Source organism: Dermochelys coriacea, chromosome 11, assembly GCF_009764565.3.
Source record: "Dermochelys coriacea isolate rDerCor1 chromosome 11, rDerCor1.pri.v4, whole genome shotgun sequence".
Lineage (NCBI taxonomy): Eukaryota > Metazoa > Chordata > Testudines > Dermochelyidae > Dermochelys > Dermochelys coriacea.
In genome coordinates this window covers 4438708-4466426 of record NC_050078.2, presented here as the reverse complement: position 1 = coordinate 4466426, position 27719 = coordinate 4438708, and the positions used below count along the sequence as shown (strand labels likewise).

General features: G+C 45.5%; 1 protein-coding gene across 21 annotated transcripts in view; it reads left to right on the top strand.

Moving 5' to 3' along the window:
• Positions 1-5763: 5763 nt before the first annotated feature.
• SMARCAL1 (SWI/SNF related, matrix associated, actin dependent regulator of chromatin, subfamily a like 1) overlaps positions 5764-27719 on the top strand; it is a 65970-nt gene continuing 44014 nt past the window's right edge. For 2 of the 21 annotated variants that reach the window (XR_006277858.1, XM_043504884.1), the window contains exons 1-7: positions 14092-14176; positions 15105-15180; positions 15785-16777; positions 19066-19116; positions 21491-21751; positions 22806-22928; positions 26864-27047. Coding sequence is in view for 20 of the 21 variants with exons in the window: in XM_043504884.1 (XP_043360819.1) it covers positions 15874-16777; positions 19066-19116; positions 21491-21751; positions 22806-22928; positions 26864-27047 (1523 nt within the window). In the remaining variant the exon portion in view is untranslated. Of the gene's footprint in view, positions 5896-7791; positions 7946-8211; positions 8274-14000; positions 14177-14205; positions 14254-15104; positions 15181-15784; positions 16778-19065; positions 19117-21490; positions 21752-22805; positions 22929-26863; positions 27048-27719 lie in introns of those variants that run through there. The other 19 variants (XM_043504876.1, XM_043504886.1, XM_038421950.2 and 16 more) reach the window with 17 other exon arrangements.

Sequence of the window (27719 nt, the reverse complement as noted above, 5' to 3'; positions counted from 1 at the left end):
CCTTCTTCCCTTTTCCTTTGAGAAGCAGACTGTTCATCCAGTCAGTAGCTAAAGATATCTGATCCTGGTGAAGCTGCTGGCCCAATGAAAACAGTCAGGCCCTGGAGTGCTAGAAGAGATTGATTTTTTTTTTCCCCTTTTTTTCTTTCCCGCATGCTGCATCCCGATATTTTTCTTTTTGATTCATTTTCTGTGCTATAAATGACTGATTTGCAGGATCCTTACCTACTGGCAGACTTATGGGCCAAGATAAGAGTGAGCCAGTGCAACGCAGTATATTGTACTGACACTTTGACAGAACTAACTTGTTTTTCCCCCCACCACCACTCAGCTCCATGTGTGAGCCAGGGAGGGTGTGACACTCACACACAAAGCTTGTCACCTTCGCTTCCAGTGGTTGTTTCTCCCACTTCCCACCACCACTTTTATCCAGCCACCGTCCTCTGCCTCCAGGCCCTGCACCAAAGTTGTGCTCTTGACGGGATTGTAGCCCTGATGAATGGTGCCAGGTTGACAAGCCTGGAGACCAGAGCAAAGTCATTGATCTATCCCCAGCATTGGGCAAGATGGCATCCCTGTGCCAGGGTGATGGTGCCATCTTGCCCAATGCTGGGAACCTCAGGAGCTAAACACGCAAGTCTCTACAGCTTGAGCCAGGGGAGAGCTATGACAGATGCACATCCTCTGTGGATCAGGCATAGAGGGGGCACGTAACACACACTGGTAATTCTCCCCACTGTCAGTATTGCTTAGCCCCAACCCCAGGAGGCCAATTCTAGAGCTGAGACTGGAATTAGTTTTGCAAAGGCCATGTGGTCCTTGGCCTTCTTGCTAAGTCTGCTGGTTAGGGCCAGTTTTTGTGTGTGATGTTTGCTTGCCCATGATTATTATCACAGCACCTGAACCTCAGTCATGGACTAGTACCCTACTGTGCTAGGCACTGTACAAACATGAGGAACTGGACTGAGACCATCTACTTTTGTCACCTAACCTACAATCAGACGCAATAAGCGTCTGCCATGCCTAACCTGGGATCAATTTGAACCACCAACCTAGGATGTAAAAGGATCTGAAGGCTGTTAATTCCCTAAGTCATCCAGTCCCTATTAGTCAGTTAAAACTCTCTCTCATAGAAACATCCTCCACCTGGGGCTTTTTCTTGATCTCTTCCTTTCAAGATCAAATTATTTACAAAGCAATCCTTTTTTTTTCCCTGCGGACTAAACCTTGGCAACTCACTACTCGCAGTGTATATGACATCTCTTTGCAAAAATAACTGCACATGCAAAATGCCTTCCTTTCATGAGCAGTGTTATCTTTAGCTAAGCTTATTCCTGGAATGAGTGCTTAATAGCTGTCAATATCTTAATCTGATTCATTCAAGCTGTCCTCCCCCTCCCTACACCAAAATCAGCACTAACAATTTCTGACCTTGGATTATTCCCAGGTAATAGGATAACTGTAGTGGAAACACATCGGCTTTGTTGGCGAGTCTGGGGCTGGAGGTGAGACTACAGAAACTGGCTTTTCTAGCTTTTTTTAAATTTTGTTTGTAATTATTGGTGCTGCCTGTCTGAGAAAGAGGTATAGATCTCTAAATTACCTCTTAGCTATTAATTGGTTCTTGTGATGTTTGTCTTTGTAAATTAATGAAATTCTAGCAAATCTGTAAAAAAAAAAAAATATGCCTTTTGTATGCATATTAACTATGTGGAGATCACTAACACCCCATGACATTGTGGCCAGAAATAAAATCTGAGAGTATATGCAAATTTAGGAGAAACTTCCTTTCCACTGATGTACAGAACAATCATCATTCCTTAGCTGGAGATCAAGGCTAAATTACCTGGAGTGATTTTTCAAGTGATCCTGATATCTGCTTTAGCACTGGAGAATTTTTGTAGTGCAGATGAGGGCTTAGTCTTTGTCCTCTAAGACAAAGTTGTCACATTATGATTGTCTAAGGATGTTATATTGGATATCATAGACATGAGCGGCATTGCTTTTAGCCTCACACTTCTCTCTGCATGATCATGTACTGTGATGGAATCACAATGCAACAGCATGCCTTGCTGATGCCATATTGGTTCCTAATACATTTGGGGACTGTTTTAGGCCCTGATCCTGCAATGAGTAAAGTTACTTATGTGAGTATTTGCAGTATTGGGTCCTTAATAGTTAGCCAGTGTTCCCAGGATGCGGGGGCAGCCTTATCAAAACTGGCATAGTCTTGTGAAAACTGAGACCAGTACCACACCTATGTGACCCTGGAGAAGATGTTTGATTTCCTTGTGCTGCAGTGAACGCAGTTGGACAACAGGGAAAGAGTCATAGAGTTTAAGGCCAGAAGGGACGACCAGGTCATCTAGTCTGACCTCCAGCACCCCCACACCAAACCCAACAACTGAAATGAGACCAAAGTATCACAGCCTCCAGGAGACTAGACTATGATGTGCCCCAGGCAGCGGATAGGAGGGGCTGACGTGCACCAGTGCCTGAGGTCCCTGCAATGGCAGGGAAATGATTTAGTGAGATATACCCAGATAACCCTGGCAAGTGGCCCACAGCCACACACTGCAGAGAAAAGTGACATCCATCTTTCTTCCCTCCCTGCCCCCAAAGTCACTGCTAATCTGATCTGGGGGGAAATTCCTTCCTGACCCCACATAGGGTGATGAGCTAGACCCTGAGCATGGGAGCAAGAACCAACCAGCCAAGCCCCTGAGAAAGAGAGAATGCTCGGTGTCACCTCAGAGCCCTGGTCCACCCATCCAACATCCCATCTCCAGCCATGGCCATCTCTGATGCTTCAGTTGAAGGAGACCAATTCCGGCTCTGAATTCATGGTGGGGGGAGAGCTCTTCCTGACCCCTGCAGGTGGCTAGCTAGCGCCCTGAAGCATGAGCTTTTAGAAAGAAGCAAGAGGCTAACTGAAAGTCCAGTTGCAGCTTCTGAGCTAAGCTTTCCTAGGTCAATAAATATCAACCTCCTTTTCCCTCTGATAAAAAGAGGGAAAATCCAGTCTTTACCTATTCAGTCTTCAGCTTTTAAATCCTGCCTTTTAGCTATTTTTAAAGGATTTTTTTTTTTTTGCTGTTAAAAGAGGAGTGACTGTGAGCCCAGGAAAAGGACATTCTCTATCTATCAGCAGATCAGGGACATGTGACATGGATGAGTGCCCACTAGGAAGTGGTCTGACTCCTACCAATTCATTTCACACACATCACTGGACACAGCTTCCAACCAGTACTATGCAGGGCCAGCTTTAAGCCAACCACCTACAAGCAAAAGGCTCCCTATCCAACAGTGACCTCCACTCCACTTCTTCCCTCTTGAAGGGGGTTGCTGTCTCAAAATAATACATTAACTCATACAAATGTAAAACTGCATTTCGCGGGTGTATATATCTAAAACTTAAATATACACATAGGACAAGGGAACTAACAAGATGGATACATTCCACCAGGTACTTCTACATCCACAAAACCACTTTGTTGTTTGTCTTCAAATTCCTCCTGTAGCGGGACGGTCACCCCGCTCCAGTTTGGAAGGGGTTAAAAATAGCCCTGGGAAAGGGCTGCCCCAGGGGAGCCAGTCATGAGCAGGTTTGAGGCACCAATTAGGGCCGGGCTGGGCCAGTATAAGAAGAGCTAAGGGAGGAGCTGTGTCAGTCTCATTCTAGCCTTAGAGTAGGAAAGACCTGGCTGCTTGGGAGTCTAGAGTACCTGGAGTAAGAGCAGCTGGGGAGCTCCAGCCTGAGGCCTTGTTAAAGGCCTGGGGAGATATTGGGACAGCAGAGGTGGAATAGGGGCAGGGGCAGGGGCAGGGGCAGCTGGTCCAACCTCCTTGTCGATGAGTAGCCATTGCAGACTGCAGTTTGCCCCAGAGAAAGGGGGCTAGATGATGACTGACAGTAGCCACTGAGGCAAGGAGGGCATAGGGGGAGGGGGTACCCCTGGGAAGGGAGATTTGGAGGGTGGGGGCACTACTGTGGGGAGCACCCTAAGGTAAGGAGCACTGGGGTCTGGGACGGACATGGGGCCTGTGGCAGCTGAGACACTGGGTACAATGTGTCAGTAAAGCAGGGAACTTAGGCTGAGCAAAGGAATTTCTTAACCACAATCACATTACTCTCAAAAGCATTTCAGAGTTACAGCTCTCTAAAAAATAACAAGTCCTGAGATGTCCCCCTCCCTCTATCTGATTGCACCCCACCTGTCAATCTGGGTGCTGTCAGTGTTTCAGGCCAGGCTCAACTGGAAAGCTACCGCCCCAATCAGAAAACCCAAATTTGTTAGTCTCTAAGGTGCCACAAGTACTCCTGTTCTTTCTGCGGATACAGATTAACATGGTTGCTACTCTGAAATCCATAGCTAAGAATCATTCAAAGTGGGTAGCCCAAGATTGTGGTCTTGATGGCTTCTCCATGATAGACCTTCAGTAAGGTGTCACACTCCTTTCCTGGTTTCAGAGTAGCAGCCGTGTTAGTCTGTATTCGCAAAAAGAAAAGGAGTACTTGTGGCACCTTAGAGACTAACAAATTTATTAGAGCATAAGCTTTCGTGAGCTACAGCTCACTTCATTGGATGCATCCGATGAAGTGAGCTGTAGCTCACGAAAGCTTATGCTCTAATAAATTTGTTAGTCTCTAAGGTGCCACAAGTACTCCTTTTCTTTTTACTCCTTTCCTGGTGGCTATCTGTAATGCAGTTGAACAGGCTACCCTTTGCACGTAATACAAAATGGAATTCACAATCTGATAGACCTATCCCACTCTGATGCCCAACATATAATGTCCATCACAGACAGGGAACGCTTTGGGGAAGACACCAATCTTTTTATTTGTCTGTAGAAAGCCATGCGCACCTGTCCCACCACAGGAATAAAATGGCATTAATCATATTACCAATCCCTTGAGCTATTGTATGCATGACCCCTCCCTCACTCCACTTCAGCCTTTTAAAACCTGAAGTAGCCATAAATCTTTCTAACCATTAAAGGTGCATTTTGCTAAAACATCTTAACATCAGGCTTGATTTCTGAATGAGATTGACTTAGAAGGAGCGGGCCCATAATTTAACCTGTTTTTTATTTCCTGAAGCAGTGGAATTGTGCTTCCCCCAATGTTGTTTTATTAAGATGTGATTTGTCGTCATATTGCTGAAAACAAGATAAAATGCAGGGTAATTAAATTCCTTATTTAACTCGACAAGCATCTGCTTTCGGTAGTCACATTTCTAAACAGCACCTTTATAGCTGTTACTCAGTAGCTGATCATAATAATATTTATTATGCTCAAAATACAAAAGTAAAGTACCATAAACAAAAGAATAAATAACTTCATATTGCAGATATACCCTGCTACTTATAATGCATTACATTTATATAGCCCTGTCATGGGTGATTGGCTCTCCGAGGTTGACAGGCACCCAGCCTCTTTAAATATCTCTACATTGTAGCTGGGAACAAGTCTCCCAACCCAATAGACAGACTTGCATTACCAGGGCTTGTGCTAGCATGCTAAAAATAGCTCTGTGAATGCTTCAGCTTGGGCTAGCCCCTTGATCTTGGAGTCTTGTGGCCAGGTGGGCTTGAGCTTGGGTGGCTAGCTAGAGCCTTCACCGGTGCTGTAATGTCCATATAGCTATTTTTTAGCATGCTACTGTGTGTCTGTCTGCCTGGGCTGTGAGGCTCACTCGCAGCTGCAGTGTAGACATACCTCCATGACAGGCTCTACAAAGGAGAATGAGCCAACCCAAATGCACATGTGGATGATTAATTGGATAAGTGGCTGGGCTGTAGGAACAGGGCCTTGTAAAGGGTTATGAGGGCTCAGGCTGGAGCCTGGAACACAGAGAGGAAGCTTCTGGAGACAGAGCATCCTAGGGGAGCCAGGTAAGAAGCTACTCCCAGTGGTGTGTCTCTGGAGAGCAGAGGCCCCTAGAGAGTGGAGGGTCCAGAGGAGAGAGACACTCTACAGTCTCTCCCCTGCTAATTCAGGGTTCCAGGCAGTGGGCAAGCCTGAGGCCTTACAGCAGATGGAGAAGGCTTGTTTACAAACCATGTTTGATGGTTAATTAAATGAACTAGACCCCTGAAGGGGCATTGTTCACTGTTTACAAGCTTTGAATACTCAGAGTTTCCAAAACACAGAATTTTGTGTGCAACGAAACAGGCAACAAAAGTAAGGTGCAAAAAACAAAACAGCGTAAAAAAAGTCTAGCAACAATGTAATGGGGTGCACCATATGTTGAACCCTCCAGTCCAAAACTGAATGAAACACAAGTAGTTCTGAGCCTGTGTGGTTCACAGGTCCAAATATGTGTAGCTGTGGTTCTCCTTGTTTTCCTCTGGCATGGAGGGGTAGAGATACAGGTGCACACCATGATGCCAGCTGGTGTGTTGGTGGGCAGAGGGTATACATCACTAAGCATGGAGTTCTCTGAGGACTGGAAAGGCTTGGGAGTCGCTGATCTCTGGGCATGAGGGTCAACGATACTCTGCAACATTTGCTTGTTGTTTGAGCAGACCCATGGTGTCCTCGTGCATTTCCTGATATGTCTCTTGGTCCTCTTCCCACTCCTCTACTAGCCGATCCGTTCATCCTTGGTCCTTCACCATGGTCTCGGTCATATGGCCCTCCAAGCCCTGTGTTCATTGTCCGAGGCCATAGATGACTGGAGAATCTTGCTGAACATATCCTCCCTACACTTTTTCTTTTTCCTCCTGATCAGGGCCAGACGTTCAGCAGGCATAGAGGAGACCTGTCAAGGCCACCACGCCAAAGGCTACTGATTATAACAGACAGATACACCAATAGATTTACAGTCACTATGAGAAGGGAAAGATAACTCAAAACTCCCTTGCATTATTCCCATAAATACCTTCAATAAGAAATGCAAAGGGTCATCTTAGCTCTGGAGCACCTTGCTACTGCAATACTCCACAGCTCAAACCATGGGGAGGATATCCTAGCCTTGTGGGGAGGAAGGGAGTTGTCCTATTGCCTGGAAGCTTTAAAAGCGGGGTATGGACATAGGGAAAATGCAATTAATATTGGCAATATTGTCATAGACAATGATTCTTGGCTGTTATCTCACTCCTGAGAGTGACAAATGCATAGAGAACCTAGTGCTAATGGTGTCTTGAAGCCACCCTAACCCCTATGCAGCTAGTCTGTTTACTGCAATGGTGCCAGCTGAACTCATCACTGAATGGCCTGGGAAAGTCTCCTCTTGCTAGGAAGAAACCAGGCTGCCATCCCTAGAAATGGCCAGCAGAGGATTACAGAGTAGCTCCATGAACGTTTCATCGAGATCTCTCAGGATAACAAAAGAGATTTCCCAATTCAGATAAACAAAGTACTCCCCATGCCCTGCCCTGCCCCACCCCACCTAGCCCAAGGAACCAAAGAGTTGAAAAGCAGGCACCAATTCTTCCTCTTTCTTCTACCTCTGCTGAGCACAGGACACTGCTCTGATGTGGATTGTCGTCAGACTGCCATACTACTTTTTAGAACGTATTCTCCAACACTATATTTTTTAACATGATGCCAGTAAAGTAATTAATCACTAATCAATGCCTGTGTTCTTTAACACTGCAGGTGGCATGGGCACCGTTTTTACGTAGTGAAGAAGGGCAGCCTGGAGGTGGGGAAGGAGGAAAAGAGGGAGGGAGATGAGGTTTGGGGGAATAAAAAGAAGAGCAAGAACTGAAAGGAATAATTCCTGTACAAACTTACCCGAGCTCCCTGCCACTTCATCAGTGATCTCCTCTGCATTTGCCTGGCAGGGCTGGCTTGACTCCGAAGGAGTTTCAAACAACTCCTGGCTTGTGGCCTGGTTTGAGTCCCTTGCCACTGTGCACCATCAGGATTTTGTCCTCTTCCGTGGCTCCTGAAAAGTATTCACAGACATACATGGGGTGCTGGAGCGGTCCCTGTCAGGTAAGGCATGCAGTTCATCGTAAAAGCAGCAGGTCTGTGTGGTACCATCAGATTTCTCGTTGCCCTTCCTTGCATTCCAGTTTGCCTGGTCTAGTTCCTTTGCTGTCATGTGGTGCGGCAGTTGATCCCTGTCAGCCCCTTTGCCAGCATCCCCCATACAATCTGCTTGTAGGTGTCAATGTTTCCATGGGTTAGTCTGTAGCTCTGCTTGCACAATCTCTTCTCCCCAGTTGTTCTGGATATTCAGTACTTCTTATCTGTTCCAGGCAGGAGCACTTTTACTGCCCCATGTGCATGGAGTTGGCTTGGTCGGATGGAAACAACAAAGGTGAGCTGGTAGGTGTGCTCACCATGGTGGGAAATCAGGAAAAGGCATTTCAAATACATGTAGAGGGGCTTATAGGGGAGAGGGCTTCCAATTTCTTTGATCTCTGAATAGCGGAGTTCCAAATTGTGACCAGAGTGGCCACTATCACAGGGTCTGGGGAAATGTGGGACAGCTGCTTTAGGATGGTTAGGGTTGACTCTGGTCACACTGTCTCTACAGTCGCACTTTGTTGACGTGAATGGGGGACTATGGCTCTGCATCATTTGGGGAAGTCACTGTAACATGGTACTTAGGTCACTGGGAAACAAATTTTGGTGGAGGCACATGCATAGCGAGGTCAACACATGTTGTCTTAGGTTGACCTAACTTTGTAGGGTAGTCCAGGCCTCAGAACCTTGCTGAGAAGCACAGACAGGAGACCTTGCAATGTGTTTGAGGAGTCAATACTTCTGGCAGGAAGGTTTCAGTGTGCTAGGGAAGCAGAAGCTGGGTAAATAAAGGACAGCGTCTCAAGAAAGCAGAGCAAGGGGGCCACCCATTCCCCTTCTATTGACCGGTCCAGCACCAGAACAGTGGCCCTGCCCCACCCCTTCTGCCTGCGACCCCGCCCCATTCCATCCCTTCCGCTTGTGACCCCCGCCCCGTTCTGTCCTTTCCCTCATGGCCCCACCCCCTGCTTGCTCCTTTTTGCCCACCCCACTTTCACTGCAGCCCCGAGACTGGAGAAGCTCTATGCTCCCTCCACGGCCCTGGGGAGAGATTTTTCTGGGGACCCCCAAATTGGTCATGGCCCCTGGGCATGGGCTCCATGGGCCCATGCAGTAATCTGCCACCGAGCAACAGGGAGAACTGGTTTACTCCAAGATGGCAGTCATTGTGGAGGCAGAGAGCAATGAACCTGCACACAAAGAATGTTCACAGAAAGCTGCAGAGGAAGGCAGTATGTTTCTTTATTTTTACAGGGATAACCTTAAGGGTGCTGGAACTCATAAATCTCGAGTCTTGCATACAGTGCTGGGCATCTGGCCATGCTAGAGAGACAAAGTGGAGGGAATTCAGAGAAAGTGATTAAGGAACCCCAGGGAACGGAGTTAGGAAAGATGGGTCTAAGCCACTAAGTTCAGATCCAAATCAGAATCCTATCTTTCTCAAAATTCAGATCTGTTTGGGCCTGGAAATCTGGTCCCACCTACTCTGGAGATGAGCCAAAGCTGGGAAGTTCAGATCCAGATCAGAATCCAAAGATTAAATCATGGTGAAATCTTCAGATCAACGGTTCCAGTTCTAGCTATGGGAAAAGAGTAAAAGTGTGAACCTGTACAGCATTACTAAACACTAGGAGGGAACATAATTGTCTCCACATATCTCAAAGGTGTAAAGGAATCATGCAGGTTGGTCCAAGGAATAGTGAGATGAAATGAGGAAAGGAAAGTTTAGATGGAACAATATCCTAAAAGCAAGGTCAACTAGACTGCAGAACAGCTCTAAAAGCACATTTTAGATAAAGAAGAATCGCCCTTAGCTGCTAGCTGTGTAGAACCTTTGACACACAGATCAGCAGTTCTCATTCCAACCAGTAGAGGGCAATGGTGACACACATAGACCAGCCTGCTCATTACGTCAAAGTGGTAGCTCAAGCCACTGTGGAAACACACAGCTACCTTTTTGAATAGCCTCGAAGTGATGCAGCAGCAGCAGCCACCCTAAATGAGTTATACAAAGAGGGAATGACTGAGCCTTGTGATCAATGCTGCTCTTTCATCAACCAAAGGAGCTGCTCCTCTCCCTCCCCATCCCCCCCCCCCCAGCAGGCTGACTCAGCTGACCCTGCTGTGCTTCCAGCTTTTTTTTGTTGTTGCATCTCTGCTCCATAAACTTATAAATGGAGTTAGGAGAGTAGCTGGAAGCTGAGCTGAAATCTCCAAGGGAAAGGCTGTCTGAGAGCTACCAGCAAACTGCTTGCAAATGGTCTTTCATTTCACAACAGGTCTGTTCCTTGCACTCTCTGTTTGTTTCTCGTGCCTCGCTGGAGATGCATCACACAGAGTAAATGCCTTAATGTTTGACTGTATTTTTACCCCAAGCAAATGCTCCTGTTTGGATCTGACAGTTTCTGCAAATGACACTCGTATCTCAAGTCAACATCACTCCCAGGAGGTCAGAGAGATCCTCCTCCCCCCAAATAAGGGCTTGTTTCCCCTTTCCCAAGGCCTCTTTCCATCACTGACACAACCTTATGTGCCCCTCACTAGGGAACTGGAAACAAGCAGCCACATGGAATGCCAAGGTGGCTGGGTACTCCCAGGCTCAGGTTCTGCTCTCTCTCTCTGGCCCATATATGGCACTGGGATCTAGTCTTGCTTAGAGCAATACAAAGGTCTAAGGTTTGAGCTGCATGAGACAAAGAGTGTCTGTCATTTGCTTCTTTCTTCCTCTGCAGTGTTCCCACTCGGAATCTGCCAGCACACAGCAGTAATTATAGATGGGCTAGAATCAAGTCCCTAGCTCTGAGCATCCTTTCGCACCACAAAACAGACAAACAAAAGCCTGGGGAAAGAGTTTGGAAACTGGAACCAGATCCAAATTTTGCATCTGTTCCCTCTTTCTATAGCAGACCAAGACAAAACCCTGGATCCAAATACACCCAAACTTAGGGAATTCAGAAGCTGGATCTAGATCCAAATTTTGCAGCTTGGGTTCATCTATTATGTGTATCTCTCTCGGTGTACGTTTGTGAACAGGTAGATATGGATGTATTTGTGTGTAATAGTGCGTCTCCATGTGCGTAAACATGCATGCAGAAAGGTGAGTCGTGGGGTTGTGTGTGTACACATATATTCCATGCGTTATCTAAGGGATATTTATGTTTGTGCAGAGGATTGTGTATGTGTGTATACACACTGCCAAATGTGTGTGTGTATAGGAACTCCTATGGCTTTTGTTATTTGTCATGTTGCCCTTTATTGTTGATTTCCCTGCTTTTTTCAGGCAGACGAGCTCCTGACTATTGATGGTCATTGCTTTTTAATCAAGAAGTAAATTAAGGTTTAATTACAAGTAGAGAGGTGAATGAATAGATAATAATTTATAAAACAACCAGCTGGCTTCCCTGCCCCCATCCCATGGGCCTGCCAGGTGGGAGAAAACTGCACATGGAAACACAGTGGATCATGGGTCCCAAGCTCAGCATTGTGGGACGGGGCAGTGGGCATGGGGTGAAGGGACTGAGATTCCATTTAGTGTAGTTCCCATGTTATATGCCCATATTAGTCCTGCTAAGAGGACACAACACTGGCTATTCAGTAGTGGCATCCCCACTCAATCCAGTCCTCCAACAGGAACTGCTTCACTGGGTTCTCATGTATAATGAATACAGTGAAATAATGTTTCTCTACTTTTTCACACAGGGATCCTTTATTCAACATCCAATGTTTTTCCAACTTCCTTACATTTGCTTTCCATGGTTCTAAGGTCAGAAGGGACCATTGTGATCATCTAGTCTGCCCTCCTGCATAGCACAGTCCATTAATTCCTGTTTGAACTGCTTCAGCACTTCACGCTGGGATATAGACTCCCTTATATCTTCTCTTCTCCAGTGTGAGTTTTCTCTCTGTATCTTTCTCCATCCCTTCCCTCACTTCCACACTGTTCTCTCTCCTTACCATGCACTTTGACAAATATGTCATTCAGCCTCAGGTATAGCCTCAGTGCTATAAAAGTAAGAGTTAAAAATGTGTCAGAGATCACACTGCTAACACCATATAACTTGTGTGTGTCAAGACTGATTCCCCACTCTGGCACTTTGAGTGCAGAAGGTCGGGGTCCGCAAGGATTCTAAAAATTAATACTGGCCACTCCATGCTTGTATTAAACTCCCAAGGTTACAGCTTCTCTCTGATCCTGGATGGATAAATGCTGCCACCACCCAAGGGCAAAACCCCCTTTGAGAACCCAGGAAGGCGCACTTGGGAATTCCTTCCTGTGGGGTACCCTCAAGCCCTTTCACACACACCCCTCTGGGGAAGAGCTGAGGGGAAAAAAAAAAAACAAAGGAAATCAGCTGCTGCCACCAGCTAATTAAACATGTGCACAAACCTCTTAGGACACACAAATTCAATCCTGTTTTTAAAAAAGGTAAATTTTATTAAAAACAAAAAGAAAATACATCTGAAAACTCAGGCTATTGCTAGATTTTTTTTAAAAAACCTCTTACAAGAATTAAGCACCAAGAATAACTTTCCTGAGGTCCAGTTTAAAGGTTACAAGCAAAACAAAAGCACCTGGGGTTAGCACAGAGGAGTCCACAAGTCATAAAGAAATAAAAGGGATAAACCTAATTGCATCTTCCTAGACATTTCCTGATCCACTTACATATTTGGGGTTATAAATGTAGTTTCTAGTATGATTCTCATGATTTTTTTTCATACCTGGGCTCCAAGCTTCTTACAGCACAGTCTTTGCCCTGTTCACCTCTCCCCGGAGAACAAGACAGACAGACATAAGGGGAGTCTTTGTTTCAATTTTAAAAAGTTCTAGCCTTCCCATTGACTCTTTTGGCCAGGTGCCCACTCACTTCCTTTTACTTATGCATAGCAACGAGACTTTTTAACCCTTTACAGGTAAAGCAAGTAGAGAACAGCTACTAAGAGGGATTTTATATCTTACTGGCTGGCTAGGTGTCCGTAAAAGGGAGCTAGCTATCCCTCCACCTTTCATTTATCACAGTGTGTTTTGAGAGGTTGACAGAGGGTGCTTGACTTTGAAGTGCCAGGAGTAGGGGAGCAAGGTTTTCTTTGCTTTAGACTGTAATTTGCAGTGTTGTCCTAGCATACGAGACAAGGTAGGTGAGGTAACATCTTTTACTGGACCAACTTCTGCTGGTGCAAGAGACGCGCTTTTGAGCTACACAGAGCTCTTCTTCAGGTCCTCTGGTGAGGCCTCGGATGAGGCTGGCTGCCAGATAGCTGGGGGTGTGCTCCCGAAAAAACCCTGAGAAAAGCTCTGTGTGTAGCTTGGAAGCTTGTCTCTCTCACCAACAGAAGCTGGTCCGATAAGAGAGATTACCTCCCGCACCTTGTCTCTTAGATTGTAACAATATTTCCAAAGCCTTGCGACCCACTGATTGCCTTTCCTTCCCCCTGACCCCCGGCAATGTTGTTACAATCCAAGAGACAAGGCGGGGGAGGTAATATGACTCTCATTTTTACACTAGGGTGTGGTGGGGTGGACATTACACACAGCTCGCCGGGTGAGGAAGGCGCCTCCCATACCATTATTACCAACGACACACTATTCATGAAAAGAAAAGGAGGACTTGTGGCACCTTAGAGACTAACACATTTATTTGAGCATAAGCTTGCGTGAGCTACAGCTCACTTCATCGGATGCATCCGATGAAGTGAGCTGTAGCTCACGCAAGCTTATGCTCAAATAAATGTGTTAGTCTCTAAGGTGCCACAAGTCCTCCTTTTCTTTTTGCAGATACAGACTAAGAGGGCTGCTACTCTGAAACCTGACACTATTCATGCTATTATTATTACTTGTATTATATGGGTGAAAGTAAGGCATGGAGGGAGATGATGCCATGGGGCCACAGGGTCAATGGCAGAGCCAGGTGGAGAACCCAGGAGCCCTGCTGCCTCTCCCAGGGTGTAATTTAACCCCTAGACTACGGCTCGTGAGGTGGGCTTGGGGAGACTACATCTCCCACGGTGCAATGGGACCACAATTCCCAGCATGCAGCGCGCGCTCCGCCGGCTCATCTTCCCCCCCCCGCCTCCCGGTGAGGCGATGCCTGCTGGGAGTTGTAGTCCGGACAGATGCGCGCTCCTGGGGGGCGGGCTCCGCGTCTCGCCCTGCGTTGGGACCGGGCTGGAGCGGCCCGCAGGCCTGCGTGCGCGCAGGTACCAGGGCCACGTAACGCCGGGGGCCTGCAGGGAGGCCGGTTCCGCGAGGGGCGGGGCTGAGCCCCAGCACCTGGGGGGTGGTGAGCCCCAGTAGCTGGGAGGGGCAGAGGGGGATGAGCCCCAGTTGCGGGGGGGGGCAGAGGGGGATGAGCCCCAGTTCCTGGGGGTAGGGGGGAGCCCCAGTAGCTGGGGTGGGGCAGAGGGGGATGAGCCCCAGTAGCTGGGGGGGCAGAGGGGGATGAGCCCCAGTTGCTGGGGGGCAGAGGGGGATGAGCCCCAGTTGCTGGGGGGCAGGGGGGAGCCCCAGTAGCTGGGAGGGGCAGAGGGGGATGAGCCCCAGTTGCTGGGGGGCAAAGGGGGACGAGCCCCAGTTGCTGGGGGTAGGGGGGAGCCCCAGTAGCTGGGGTGGGGCAGAGAGGGATGAGCCCCAGTAGCTGGGGGGGCAGACGGGTGAGCCCCAATTGCTGAGGGGCAGAGGGGGATGAGCCCCAGTAGCTGGGAGGGGCAGAGGGGGATGAGCCCCAGTTGCTGGGGGGCAGAGGGGGATGAGCCCCAGTTGCTGGGGGTAGGGGGGAGCCCCAGTAGCTGGGGTGGGGCAGAGGGGGATGAGCCCCAATTGCTGAGGGGCAGAGGGGGATGAGCCCCAGTAGCTGGGAGGGGCAGAGGGGGATGAGCCCCAGTAGCTGGGGGGGCAGGGGGGAGCCCAAGTTGCTGGGGGGGCAGAGGGGGATGAGCCCCAGTAGCTGGGAGGGGGGGGATGAGCCCCAGTACCTAGGAGGGGGATGAGCCCTAGTAGCTTGGAGAGGTGGAGGGTGAGCTCCAGCATCCAGGAGGGGTGGGGGGGGTGAGCCCCTGGAATGGGGGAGTGAGCCCCAGTATCTGGGAGAGGGTGTGGTGAAGGAGCCGTCACCTTTGAATTTTTCAGAGGAAGGGGCTGAATTGCTACCTGTAGACATGGGAATGCCATTGGTGCTGGAAGTGTAAATTTCCCAAGGCAGGAGGTGAGCTCTTGCCTTGCGCCATGGATTATGGGGCTCAATTTGTGTTTGCCACTTGCTGCAAGAGGCTGAGCTGGAAGGATGACATGTGGTCACACAATACAATACAAAACCCTCCTCCCCCCTTAGGAGTCAAGGCCCTTGATTTCCAGGCTAGTTGCATGGATGAGAGATTTCTTCAAGCATTTTTTCTGACTGCATCCACGTAGGGCTGGCCCTATGTTGTTCAGAGCCTTATGGGAGGTCATGTGCAAGGGCTCGGTTGTATTTCAGGATGTGCACAAATCTTGGTGGGGCTGAGGGAAGACTTTGATAGTTGGAGTATGTGGGGTGGTTTTGGTTTGGGGGTTTGTTTTTTTTTTAGCAAGGAGGTCTAGGGTGCAGGGACCCCAAAGGCGAGTGTCTCTATGGTTGCTCACTTTGCATATGGCTTAAGTCTAGCCCTGAGTCCATGCTGTTGCCTTAATTTTGTTTTAGATATTTGTACTGCACCAGTCACTCTGGTGTCTAGGTGCCAGTGGCACCATTTCATCAATTAAAAAAAACAAGTGCCTTCCATGCATGTGGTTAAAATTTACCAGACACCTTCGTCTTGTGTTTTATTTAGGTTCGCCTCCAGTCCTGTAAAAGGAACAGTTGGATTCCTCACTAGTATTCAACACGCAGGATTCAGGACTATCATTTTAATTGTGGAAGATGTCATCTGGCCTTACCGAAGAACAGAAAAGAAAAATTGAGGAGAACAGACAGAAGGCCTTGGCTAGAAGAGCAGAGAGACTAGCAGCCCAGCAAGGAGGGCCTGGTGGGCTCACTAGCCAACAATCCAACCAGCAGAATCCAGGCTATCGAAGAAACCTGGAGCATCAGTGTATGAAACAAGGAAACAATCATGTTGGGTGTCTGCTGGTGTTGGCTAATGAACCTAACAGCCATGTGGTGCAGAAGAGCTATGTTCATAAAGGATATAATCACTTTAACACATCCCAACAGATGGCTGGTTCATGTGGCGTGCAACAGGAGAATAGTTCGGAGGGCTCACACCAAGATTCATGGAGTCAAATGTGCAGCACTAAACAGTCCCTCCCGATACTCCAGAATTCTTTGAGTTCCCATCAACATTATAAAGGTTCTGAGCAACCCAAGTACCATCCAACATTAAAAAAACCTGCAGAACCTTCTCATCCTAGATTAACTGCTAAGGAGCACCCTGATGATGATAAACGTTTACAAAGTCTGAACAGATCTGCCAGTGAACATGTTGACATGAAATGCATGCCATCACCGAGCAGTGCTATCTTGAGTGATTTTGAAATGTCAACAAATGCAGGGAAACCAACCTGTGGGCCCTTCCCCAAAAAGGATACCATCTCACAGTTCTGTGGCACTATGCGACCACCCGCTCCGTTGAAGGAGGGTAAGATGCAAAAGGTGGCCAGTTCTAGTGGTGTAGGCTGTAACTTGGAAATATTTTGTCATAGAAAAGTACCCAGTGTTATCAAAGGAAGGTGCGTGAAGCACGGTGAAGACCGATTCCAGGTTGAAGTAGGCTACAATGCAGAACTCATCGCTGTGTTTAAGAGCATACCTAGCAAAAGATATGGTAAGAAAACGTATAACAATTTATAATAATTTCTTAAGGTTGGTTTATGCCCCTGTTGTTCTTAAAAAACAATCAGTATAACAGTCTTTTTAAGGAACTGTACAAAAATCACCTTGCCCATCACAGAAATGCAGCTGTTTGCAGGGGTGGAATATGGCAATGATGGTGTATATAGCTTTTAGTGGTGATATGAAAAGTAAGGCAGTTGAAACTGCAGAAGAATTCAGGGAGAAAAATAACTCAGGCTGGAATTTAGCCAAGATAATCTCCATTAACACCCCCCACCCCCCCGCTTGTATTAAGTGTCCTGAGATGTTTTGTGACTTCAGGCGGTCAGAACTGGAGCTGGTTGGAAACTGGATTTTCCACCTTGCAAAAAAATTTGAGCTTTTGGAAAAAAATATCCTGATTTGTGAATTTTTTTTGAAATTTTTCACAAAATGAAATATTTTTAAAATTGTTTAAGTAAACCAAAATGTTTAATTTCAGTAAAATTTGAAATGTGTTGATGTTTATTTTAAAAAAAAAATATTAAAAAAGTACATTTTGAAATGAAAAGTTACTTTGAAACAAAAAATATCAAAGCTTTTCATTCTAAAAATGTCAACACATTTTTCCATTTGTTTCAAAATTAAATTTCATTTAATTTTCTATGATCGTGGAAAAAATGATCTTTGTCAAAATGGTACTTTTTGACACAACTATTTTGACAAAAATAAATTCCTGACAGTTTTAATCAGAACCTTTGAGGGGGGAAACAGTATTTTGGAAATTGGTATTGGAGAAATGGTCAGTTAGTTTCAGTTGCTCTTGGACAGTTGGTTGACTCATAGTCTTTAAGACCGGAAGGGACCACCATGATGATCTTGACTGACCTTCTTCACATCACAGACCACAAAACTTCAACCACCCACTCCTGAAATAGTCCCATAACTTCTGACTGAGGTACTGAAGACCTCAAATCTCAATGTCAAGACTTCAAGTTACAGAGAATTTACCATTTACTCTAGTTCAAACCAGTAAGTGACTCATGCCCTGTGCTGCAGGGGAGGGTGAAAATCCTCTGGGGTTTCTGGCAATCTCACTTGGTGAAAATTCCTTCCCGATCCCAAATATGGCAATCAATCAGCCCTGAGCATTTGAGACCCACCAGCCAGACACCTGTGAAAGCATTCTCTGTAGTAATTCAAAGCCCTCCCCGTCTAGTGCTGCATCTCCGGCCACTGGAGATATTTGCTAATAGCAAAAAGAAAAAGAGTACTTGTGGCACCTTAGAGACTAACACATTTATTTGAGCATAAGCTTTCGTGAGCTACAGCTCACTATGCTCAAATAAATTTGTTAGTCTCTAAGGTGCCACAAGTACTCTTTTTCTTTTTGCGAATACAGACTAACATGGCTTCTACTCTGAAACCTTGCTAATAGCAGTCACTCATGGACCATATGCCATTGTAGGCAACATCATTATACTATCCCCTCCATAAAGCTATCTAGCTTAGTCTTGAAACAAGTTAGTTTTTTTCCCCTTTGGAAAGCTGTTACAGAACTTCATTCCTCTGATGGTTAGAAACCTGCATCTAAGGCTATGTCTACGCTGCACTTTCATCAGTAAAACTTTTGTCAATCAGGGTGTGAAAAAAATACCCCCGACTGACAAAAGTGTTACCAATGAGCGCAGGTGTGCACAGCGCGTTGTTAGCAGGAGACGCTCTCCCGCTGACAAAGTTACCGCCCCTTGTTGGGGTGTTTTTATTTTGTCAGCAGGAGACCTCTCTCCTGCTGACAAAGTGCAGCTACACTGCGTACCTTACAGCAACATGGCTGTAGCAGCATACCTGTGCGGATGAGACATAGCCTAAACTTGTTGATGGCCCATGTATATCCATTTGTTCTTGTGCCCACATTGGCCTTAACTTAAGTCTGTAGTCAGCACCAGTTTAACCCTGTGGTCTCCAGCCATTCTAGTGTCCTCCAGGTTCTCCTTCTTAACATCCAAGGGTGTGCACAAATATTTGTACAACCCTTATTTGCAAAATCCATTGTTCTTTTCATTGCTGTGATTTACTTCCACACTCCTCTCATATTTGTGTGGATGTTTGTTTTGCTATCCTACTGCTAAGTCTTTCTGTATTTCCAGCTGCCCTGCAGTTGTAATAACAATGCACAGTGCTTTTGACAGGTACTTGTGAAGTGTCTGCATAAACAGACCAGATTCTCTTTAATTACTAAGCCTTTAACAGCACTGTTTGTTTCTATTCCCAAATGACTCAAATTCTGTCCAATTTCAGATCCTGCTATGAAGATTTGGAATTTTAGTTTAGAAGACTACAGAAATCTCAGTAAGTAAGCAGACCTACAGAGTGATATGCAGGATCAAAGTCTCTCTCTCATCTTTGCATGATTATTGTTGGCTGTGTTATTGCTTGGAGTAACGACGGGCAGCACTGTTCAAACAGAAAACCCATTTTTCAGGCATGGAGCTTTTGAGGGTCTGCTGTGACTCTCTGAAGTTAGTTAGATTTAACTGGGTTTTCAGGTATAATCTAAATGCTAAGTATATGCTTTCTCCGCTCACTAACTGCATGTTTCAGGGGCGAACAAATCACAGTATATGGCTGAGTTCATGCAAGTAGTTCATATGGGTTCTTGCAGAAAAAGTGAAAACATTCCAGAAGTGCAGGCTGGCTAATACTTTACTGAATGATTTACTCTGATGCCATCTCTTTAACCAGTAAACTATGTGTAGGTTTCATGAATCTGTTTCTTTTCCTCTTTATTGGGAGTGTGGGAAGTGAAATGTCATGATCTTCTTGGCTTTGTGAGGTTGCCATTGTGGTTGCCTCAGAATTTGGAATATCAGGGGATGGTTTTCTTCGTTGTGGACTGGAGAAGATTTGAGATGGATGCACCATGTGTTTCAGGTGGGCTTTTCAAAAGCACACAGTCTTGATCCAACTCTCCTTTCCTTGAAGTCAATGGTAAAACTAGTGTTGATTTCAATGGGAGCAGATTTAGGCCAAATCTTTGGAAAAGTCCACCTTTTCAGGCCTAATTTTAACCTCCCATGCAGATTGCTGTATATTTAAGCGCTGACAGGTGGCTCTCTTAAAATCATAGAATATCAGGGTTGAAGGGACCTCAGGAGGTCACCTAGTCCAACCCCCTGCTCAAAGCAGGACCAATCCCCAACTAAATCATCCCAGCCAGGGTTTTGTCAAGCCGGGTCTTAAAAACCTCTATGGATGGAGATTCCACCACCTCTCTAGGTAACCCATTCCAGTGCTTCACCACCCTCCTAGTAAAAAAGTTTTTCCTATTATCCAACCTCTTCTGTATCTTATACCGTGTAAGCAGGGTCCTAGCCCTGCACAGCTTACAGTCTAAATAGACCATTTTAAAATAGCATGTCATCTTTTTTTAAAATGTCTTGTCAAATTATCCTGAAGCGTGAGCTTATGGTAGAAGGCACCTGGAGAAAAGCAGCTGCTGACATCCCTATCAGTAGATGGTTACCAAAGACAATCCTGAGTGTTTCATACACTATGATTAAATGGACTCTGTAGACTTGAAATCTAGGCAGTTTTTTAAAGACTAGTTAAAAAAATAGTGGCACGTTCTGTACCTTCCCCTGCCAGTTTCTGTGGTTTAACAATTACACTTTCCTGTACTTTTTTAAAAAAAGTTTCTATCTTTTATTGTTTGTGAAAGACCCTATCAAATAGGGGAAACAAAGTGTACACAAAATGAACAGAGAGATTTTTTTCCCCCCTAATTTCTTTAAAGCAGGGACGGGTTATAGCTATATTAGATATAAAGAATCAGATAAAAATGAAAGTTTCCATACAGGCTTTAATTGAAAGCCTTGCTTTTCATTTGTTAGATGCTTCTTCTGAAATTCTCCTTTTGGGATGAAATTTCACATGCTTGCATTCAGTTTGGAGGTGGCTTATTATTATTTTATTTTTTTAAAGTTAAGTTGGATTAAAATCCATTTTGTCTGTTTGGAATTATTGGTGGGAGGAGGGGAGGCAGGGGGGCGAAAATCTACTTTTCCATCTTAAAAATGCCCCCAAACCTTAAGGCTTTTGTAGCTCGTCAATAGCTCAGAATGTCGGAGAAGGAAGCTTTACTGTCGTCATAACTCAACTCGCAAAGGGATGGCCTCTGAGTTTGTAAAATGAGGGTGGGGGGGAACCTGCTGTAAGCAACAGAGATGTGGTTTCTGAGCATGCTCAGTGATCCTCCATTAAGAATTTAATGGTGCCTAAAGCACTTTTGCCCCCTAAGTCAGGTAGTGACATTACAGAGGAGGCGGAGAGATTTCAGATCACATTCCCTGGTGGCTTAGAGGGAACCTGGGCAGGGCTGGTGCAGCTTGTGTGCTGGATTCTCTACCTCTCCATTGCCAGCTCTGCTGCTCTTCTGTTGCCATTGTCTGCTCTAAGGTGGGAGAGTGGGTTCACCCTGCACCTCACCTCAGCTCCCTGATCCTTGCTCTGTATGGGAAACAGGGCCAGCTGTCTCCTTTTGCCCTCAAGAGGAATGAGGCCTGTTCTGCTGATCTCCTTTCCCTCCTCGTCCCAAAGAATCCTGCACCTTTTGTCTGGGTTCAGTTTGGCTCCTGCTCTTTCTGTCCTTCGGGGAATTGAAGTTTTCATGGTCTGCCCATTTTTCATTTATTCTTTCCCATAAAGCCATTATTTTCCCCCGTAGTGGAAGCAGTGAAGCCACTTTCCTCAGTGACTTTGGTACCATTTGAAGAGATGGATGCAGCTGGCCCCTCCACATGTTCACAGTCTGTCAGCAGCGGGCCCAGCTTGAAATCCTTCTTAAAGACATGCAGCGGCTGGAAGAAACCCTCTGCCACCGTCAGGGGGAAGTGTGTTCTGATCTCGCGCTCCCGGTTTGAGGTTGAGATTGGGTATGCTGCAGAAATTATTGAAGTGTTTAAACAGATGAATTCCAGGAATTATGGTGAGTCTCTGGTTTAATTGCTGCATTAATGTAATGGCGTTGTTGGTGCTGGCTGTATTCACGAACGCTTATAAAGTGCTTTGGGATTGAAAGATAAAAGTTGGTGTACAAGAGCAAATATACTCTGGACACGCTGAAATGAGAGGATCCGTATCAGGGAGGGTTTTGGTATATGTTGTAATAATGCTGGGATACTTAAACATTGTGCCCACTGCTTTGCTCTGTAGCAGCATGAATGACTCCCCATTTTGTTCAGAGACAAATTCCAAAGACCATATTTCAGTGCTGAATGTGCTGAATTTGACCAGTAGTGCCCAACCTCTGCATGTCCGCACCTAATTTGTAGTTTTTGTCATCAAAAGTGACAGAACAAGTCAATGTGGAAATGTGCATGATCTTCCTAGATAATGAACTAAAATTGGCTGAGTTCACTCAGCCATGCTAATGTTTAGGAGGAGTTCCTATAGCACTCTTAGAACTACAAAGGTAGTTAAATATCCCCATCTTCACTTCACAGACAGGCAAACTGAAGGACAAAGAGTTGAAGTGACTTGCCCAGTGTCGTGGCAGGCCAGTGACAGAGCAGGGAACAGAACCCAGGCCTCTTGACTCACAAGCCTGTACCCAGTCTGCTGCATCATGCTGTCTGCTTGTAGTGGATCAGCTTTTTACTCACTCTTGCTTTACAGGAAGATGCAACTGCTGTCAGAACAGCAGGCCGAGTTTGGCCTTAGTGTTGCGCTTCGGGCACCCATGAATGAGGCAGCCCTTAGCTATTACTCTCTGAAAGTCAGCTGGGGTCTAATTGCCCATGTACTTTGCTGAGAACATACGCTCCCTTCCTCAAAACCATTTGGTTAGCATGGGATAGGAAGGTTTTTAAAAAAAAAAAAAAATGGCTGGCCAAGGTGGAAACAGTTTCAAAGCAGTTGTGAGATGGAGAGAATATTGAATGCTGCTGTCACTGTTTGTTTATGGAAGAGTCAGTTTTGTTTTGTTTTTTTTTAAACATAGTTTCTGACATTTGATTATTTTATTATTGTGACTGTTACAGACATGAAGACCAGAAAATGGAGTTTCCTACTGGAGGACTATGCAAGGCTAAGTGAGAAGCTGCATTTTCCTTGTGGGGTCTGTTCTCTTGGGACAGTGACCATTCAGGGCCCCATTGTACGAGGTGCTACACAAAGGCATATGAAGACGTGATCTCTGCCAGGAGTAGAATTCTTTTGTTTTTATTTCATATATTTTTAGTGTGTGTGATGATAATTATGAAAGTGAATTAATAATGGCGGGGGTGGGGGTGTCCTACAGTAACTTTTTCTCAGTTCTAGAGTGAACTAAACAGCGGAGGGAGAATGGCTTCCCTCACTGTCTCCCTCCTTCCCCTGATCTGTAGGCAAACTGCAATAGGGGCTGCTGGCCCTTCATGTCCACCTCTGCAGAATTCTGGGTCACTAGATCTGTACAGTTGCACTCTTGGATATGTTTCCACAGCAAAGTAAAACCTGCGGCTTGCCCGTGCCAGCCGAGTTGGGCTGCGGGGCTGTTTTGTTAGTCTGTAGATTTCTGGGTTCAGGCTGGAGCCCAAGCTCTGGCACCCTCTCACCCCGCAGGGTCCTAGAGCTTGGCCACCAGCCCAAACCCAAAAGTCTACACAGCAAAGAAACAGGCCCGTAGCCCAAGCCCAAGTCAGCTAGCACAGGCCAGCCATGGGTGTCTAGTTGCTGTGTAGAAATACCCTTAGTGTCTTCTATCCTGCTGTGTTGACTGCTGGGTAAATGAGTCCTGGCTTGTTTCAATAAAGTGATCAGACTGAGTCAGCAGGCTCCCACAGAGCAGTCACGTTCTGCATGTTTTCATATTCCTCTGAAAAGCCCAAATGCTAAGATGATGGGCACTTAAAATTTTTTGAGTAAAATATGTTGAGTGAGAGAGCATCATTCTTCTACTTATAAGTACGCTCCAGGCGTAGTCTATAGCCATAACATTCACTTCTGGGCACAATCAGACATGCAGGCTCCTCTCCCTTTGCACCCATGGTGGTGTTGACAAAATTCTGACCCACACAGCGGGGCGTAAAATTGTATTTCTTTTAAAAGATGGATACGCTTTGCAAAAAGCGCTCTCACAGCAGTGTGCTCCCAGCACGTCTGCTTTTTAGTTGTGTGTGTTTCGTTAATGTCTGGAAAGTTCTTTGAAGATGAAAAGCAGTGCAGAAGCGCTCAGTGTTATAATTACTTATCATTCCATTCTGCTTGCTGTGGGCCCTCATACTTCCTGAAATACGAGTTAGAGCAGGATAAGCTTTAGAAGGAAATTGCAAGATGCCCTATAATGGTGCTATAACACTGTTGTGGAGGATTGTACAGTCATGGTCCAAAATCCTGCAGCTTAATGCTAGTCCAGTACTGTACACCATTACTATGGGTTAACGGAGCATTTTTAATAGAGTGCCTGTACACTCTAGTGATGAGTGCTTTAGGAATCCTAATAGTAATCAAGGAGCTGGAAGCCAGGACACCGGATGTAGCATTAGAGGAGAGGCCGCTTTATGGTGGTGAAGAGGCAAAAGATTTTTGGGTGAGCAAGCCTACATTCTGAAACAACAATGTAAAGACCTAACAGGACAGGAGAACGGAGTTACACAATGGAGGCTAGTTGAGGATGCACAGCATCTTGCAGGATTGGGCCTGTCCAAAGGGCATGATCTTGTTGGGTGACGAGCAATTCCTGCTCAATGCTGAGTTTGCTCAGTCTTTCCAGTTGGCTGGCTTTTTTGAGGGATGAGGGCTTGCACTGCCTTGGAAGAAGCATTCCGTATCTTGCAGGGCCAGAACCAGGTCCCAGGAAAGGGATAAAGGGCCCTGTAGGTGGTGTCCTAGGAGGACACTTGCGAGGGGTTTGCAGCCCTCTCATATGCACCTGTCGAGAAGCTCTGTCCCTCTTCACTTACCCCAGCAAAAAAAATAAAATATGGCTTGGTGCCTGTGCCTTATCTTCTGCAATGATTTTCTTTGGTCTGGAACTGTTCTGAGGGGTTAATATCTATTTGCCCAGTTACTCAGTCATCTTTAGATAAAAGGTCACTTCAGTAAAAAATGAATCTTGGATGAATCACGCTGGCTGCAGACGCATCCTAATGATTTTTCTAGCTTTTCTGCAGAACAATAGCCTCAGAATGATCATGTAGGAAATTGTAGCAATTATAGTAACGCAGTAAGTAAGTTTGTGAGTGTAATAACAGGCTTTTGATATACTTAGGGGGAGAGATTTCCTGCTATTGAAAGAGTATAGAGTAAACTGGAGAGCTGAGGAAATTCAGACCATCACACAAGCACAAACTGAAATCCTTTAAAGTAAAGATTTTTTTACTTGTGTAGCAGGAATCCAGTCTGCTCCTCTGCTCTAGAGAGAACTGAAACTAAAATAAAAATCCACAGTCTGGAGGCATATTTGGTGCCCACACAGTTGTAATATATAAAATCAGTGAGCACAAATTTAAATTTGAGTAGTTCTGTATGTTTGTACAGCTGGAAGTGTTCTATATTCCCCCAATTTCCTATTTTAGTGGTTTAAAAATAGAGGTGCTTCCAGAAATAGTGGGGGCTGTGTGTGCATTGCACGCATGCTTGGTATAGCGCTGTGTGGGGGTATGCGCACGTGTTTTTGGTATAATGCAGAAATGTGTTTTGATTTCTCTAAGTAGTCAAAAAATATTGTGAAGAAAAATCAGTTTAAAATGTGCGCTAGCCAGATTAGAACAGGAAATCGTGTTAATAATATTAATTCTTAATCGTTTTCTCTTGGAATAAAAAGAGTTTTTCACTTTGCTTTTATGAGGGAGAGGGAATGGAGGGGTGTGAAATAAGGATGTCTGAAGATTGAATGCTATGAAATTTGAAAGCCACAAGTCGGTGGTCAAAAGATTAAACCCCAGATTTTTTGCACCAGGGATATGTGGGAGCTTGTTACAGCTTCAGATAATGGTTTGTGCTGCATATCATTGCAAATTGATGTATGGATGAAGGATATAAATGTTCTGATGTTTAGTGATAGTTTCATAGCAGAGAGTAAAATCCGGTACAGCTTCCCTAAAGATATAGTATGTCCATGCATTAAAGGATGTTTTTAAAACCCTTCAGATGTTGCTTGAACTAGGCTTCAAAGCACGGTCCTAGCCTAATGTAGTTATAACATCTTCTGTGAAGTGGTTACAAAACAAAGTCATGGGCAAGTTCAAAATGTGTATAATTGGCAAAATCTCTCTCCCCAATCCTGAAACCCGCCTAGAACCACCCAACCTTTATTATATCAAGCCCTATCTTATTTGAAAACAGGATTACTGTTTATTATTTAATACATGCAGCGTGGTAGTACCCAGAGGCCCTAGTCAGATAGCCAATGTGCTTGGTGCTGTACAAACATATACAGTATGAAGACAATTCCTGCCCCAGAAAAGTTAAGATGAATGACTCATGATGAAGGGCAGACACAATCCCATTATATGCAGCTTTTATGCAGGGATACATTGACAAGGAGAGATTTTAGACTGGGAATGTGACCCTGTTCAGATAATAGCGGTTCAGATCAGTTCTGCTCAGATAATCGAGGAGGAACCTTCTGCAGAGGGACGCTCCGGGGGTCTGCTACTTCAGAGTTCTGAAGCGGAACGAGATCAAAACCTCAGTTCCACGGTTCTTAGGGGGACTCTGTTAGTCAGTAATAAAAATAAGGATTTGAACAAGGTGCTGTATGTTGCCTGTGGGGTAATCTGTGCCCTGGCTGATCAAATAAATTATTAAAAACTTCCTGTTCACACTGGACTGGGGACCTGTGCTAGCAGCAGTTGTCATGGGAAAACAGGGTCAAGCAGCACTGTGCTTGGCAACTATGTCTGCATGTGTGGGTAGCTAACAGCCCCGGGTATGAAAACAGATTTTAGGTAACATGGTTGGGCCATCCCTATTGGATCAGGCAAGACTTTCTTGAGCTGTTTCAGGACAAGTGTAGTATCCTAATGCTGGTGGGACCAAAATGTCCCCCTGCTACTAGTGTATATTCCATATGTGAGCCCCATTCAGCTAACAGGCTGCTGTTTGTTCTTTTCAGTGGAAGCTGTACAACACCTTCCATCGGTAGAGGTAGAACCGCTGCCCAAGCCAGTAATACAAGCCTTTGCTCCTCAGTTTGACGAGCCCGCCTTGCATGTCTCAGACGTTCCCGAAGCTGACCTTTCAGCGGTGGATTCCAAAATTGTGATGAGCCTCATGCCCTTTCAGAGAGAAGGCGTGAAGTAGGTCCCATTCATATGCCATGAAGAGTTAGGTCTGTGTTTATGGTTTGGCTTTTCCCATCAGCGCCGTGTTTGTATTTTTTAATATGACCCATCAGAGATGGGTTTGGATCCAGATTTCACCAAAGGGGTGTTGGGCTTTGGTACAGACTCAAATTGTCTTTGAATAGAAGGGTAATGAAGCCCATTACACATGTCTAGGTATGTACCCAGAATTTCTCAGGATGACTTGGGAAGGAAATCACCTTTAGCAGGGCACATGAGAGTGTGAAATATTTCCAAGTCATGTAAATCTGTCCCTTCAGCACATCTTTGATTTTTGCCTCTCTGGGTATGTGCACATGCATCATTTGCTTTTCTCATAAATTCAGCTTGTGTGCCCAGCATTAGCTGATGTTTTTCTTTCTTCTTTTTTTCTTTTTTTTACAAGCTGCACACATGTGCAGGGAAGCAAAACTGAATCAAAGGAAGATTTAAAACAACTGATTATATGTGGAGGGAGCAACTTTAAAAACATTTTTTTTCTCATTTGTGGTCACTACTTATTAGCAATCTCAAGCAGCAAAATGTCACAGCTAAATCCCCAGCTCCTGATATTAGCATAGGGCTATTAGTAATGGTTTTCTAGTCTGATCAGGGTAAACTCTGGAAGAATTAAGTGAGTGTTTAGTA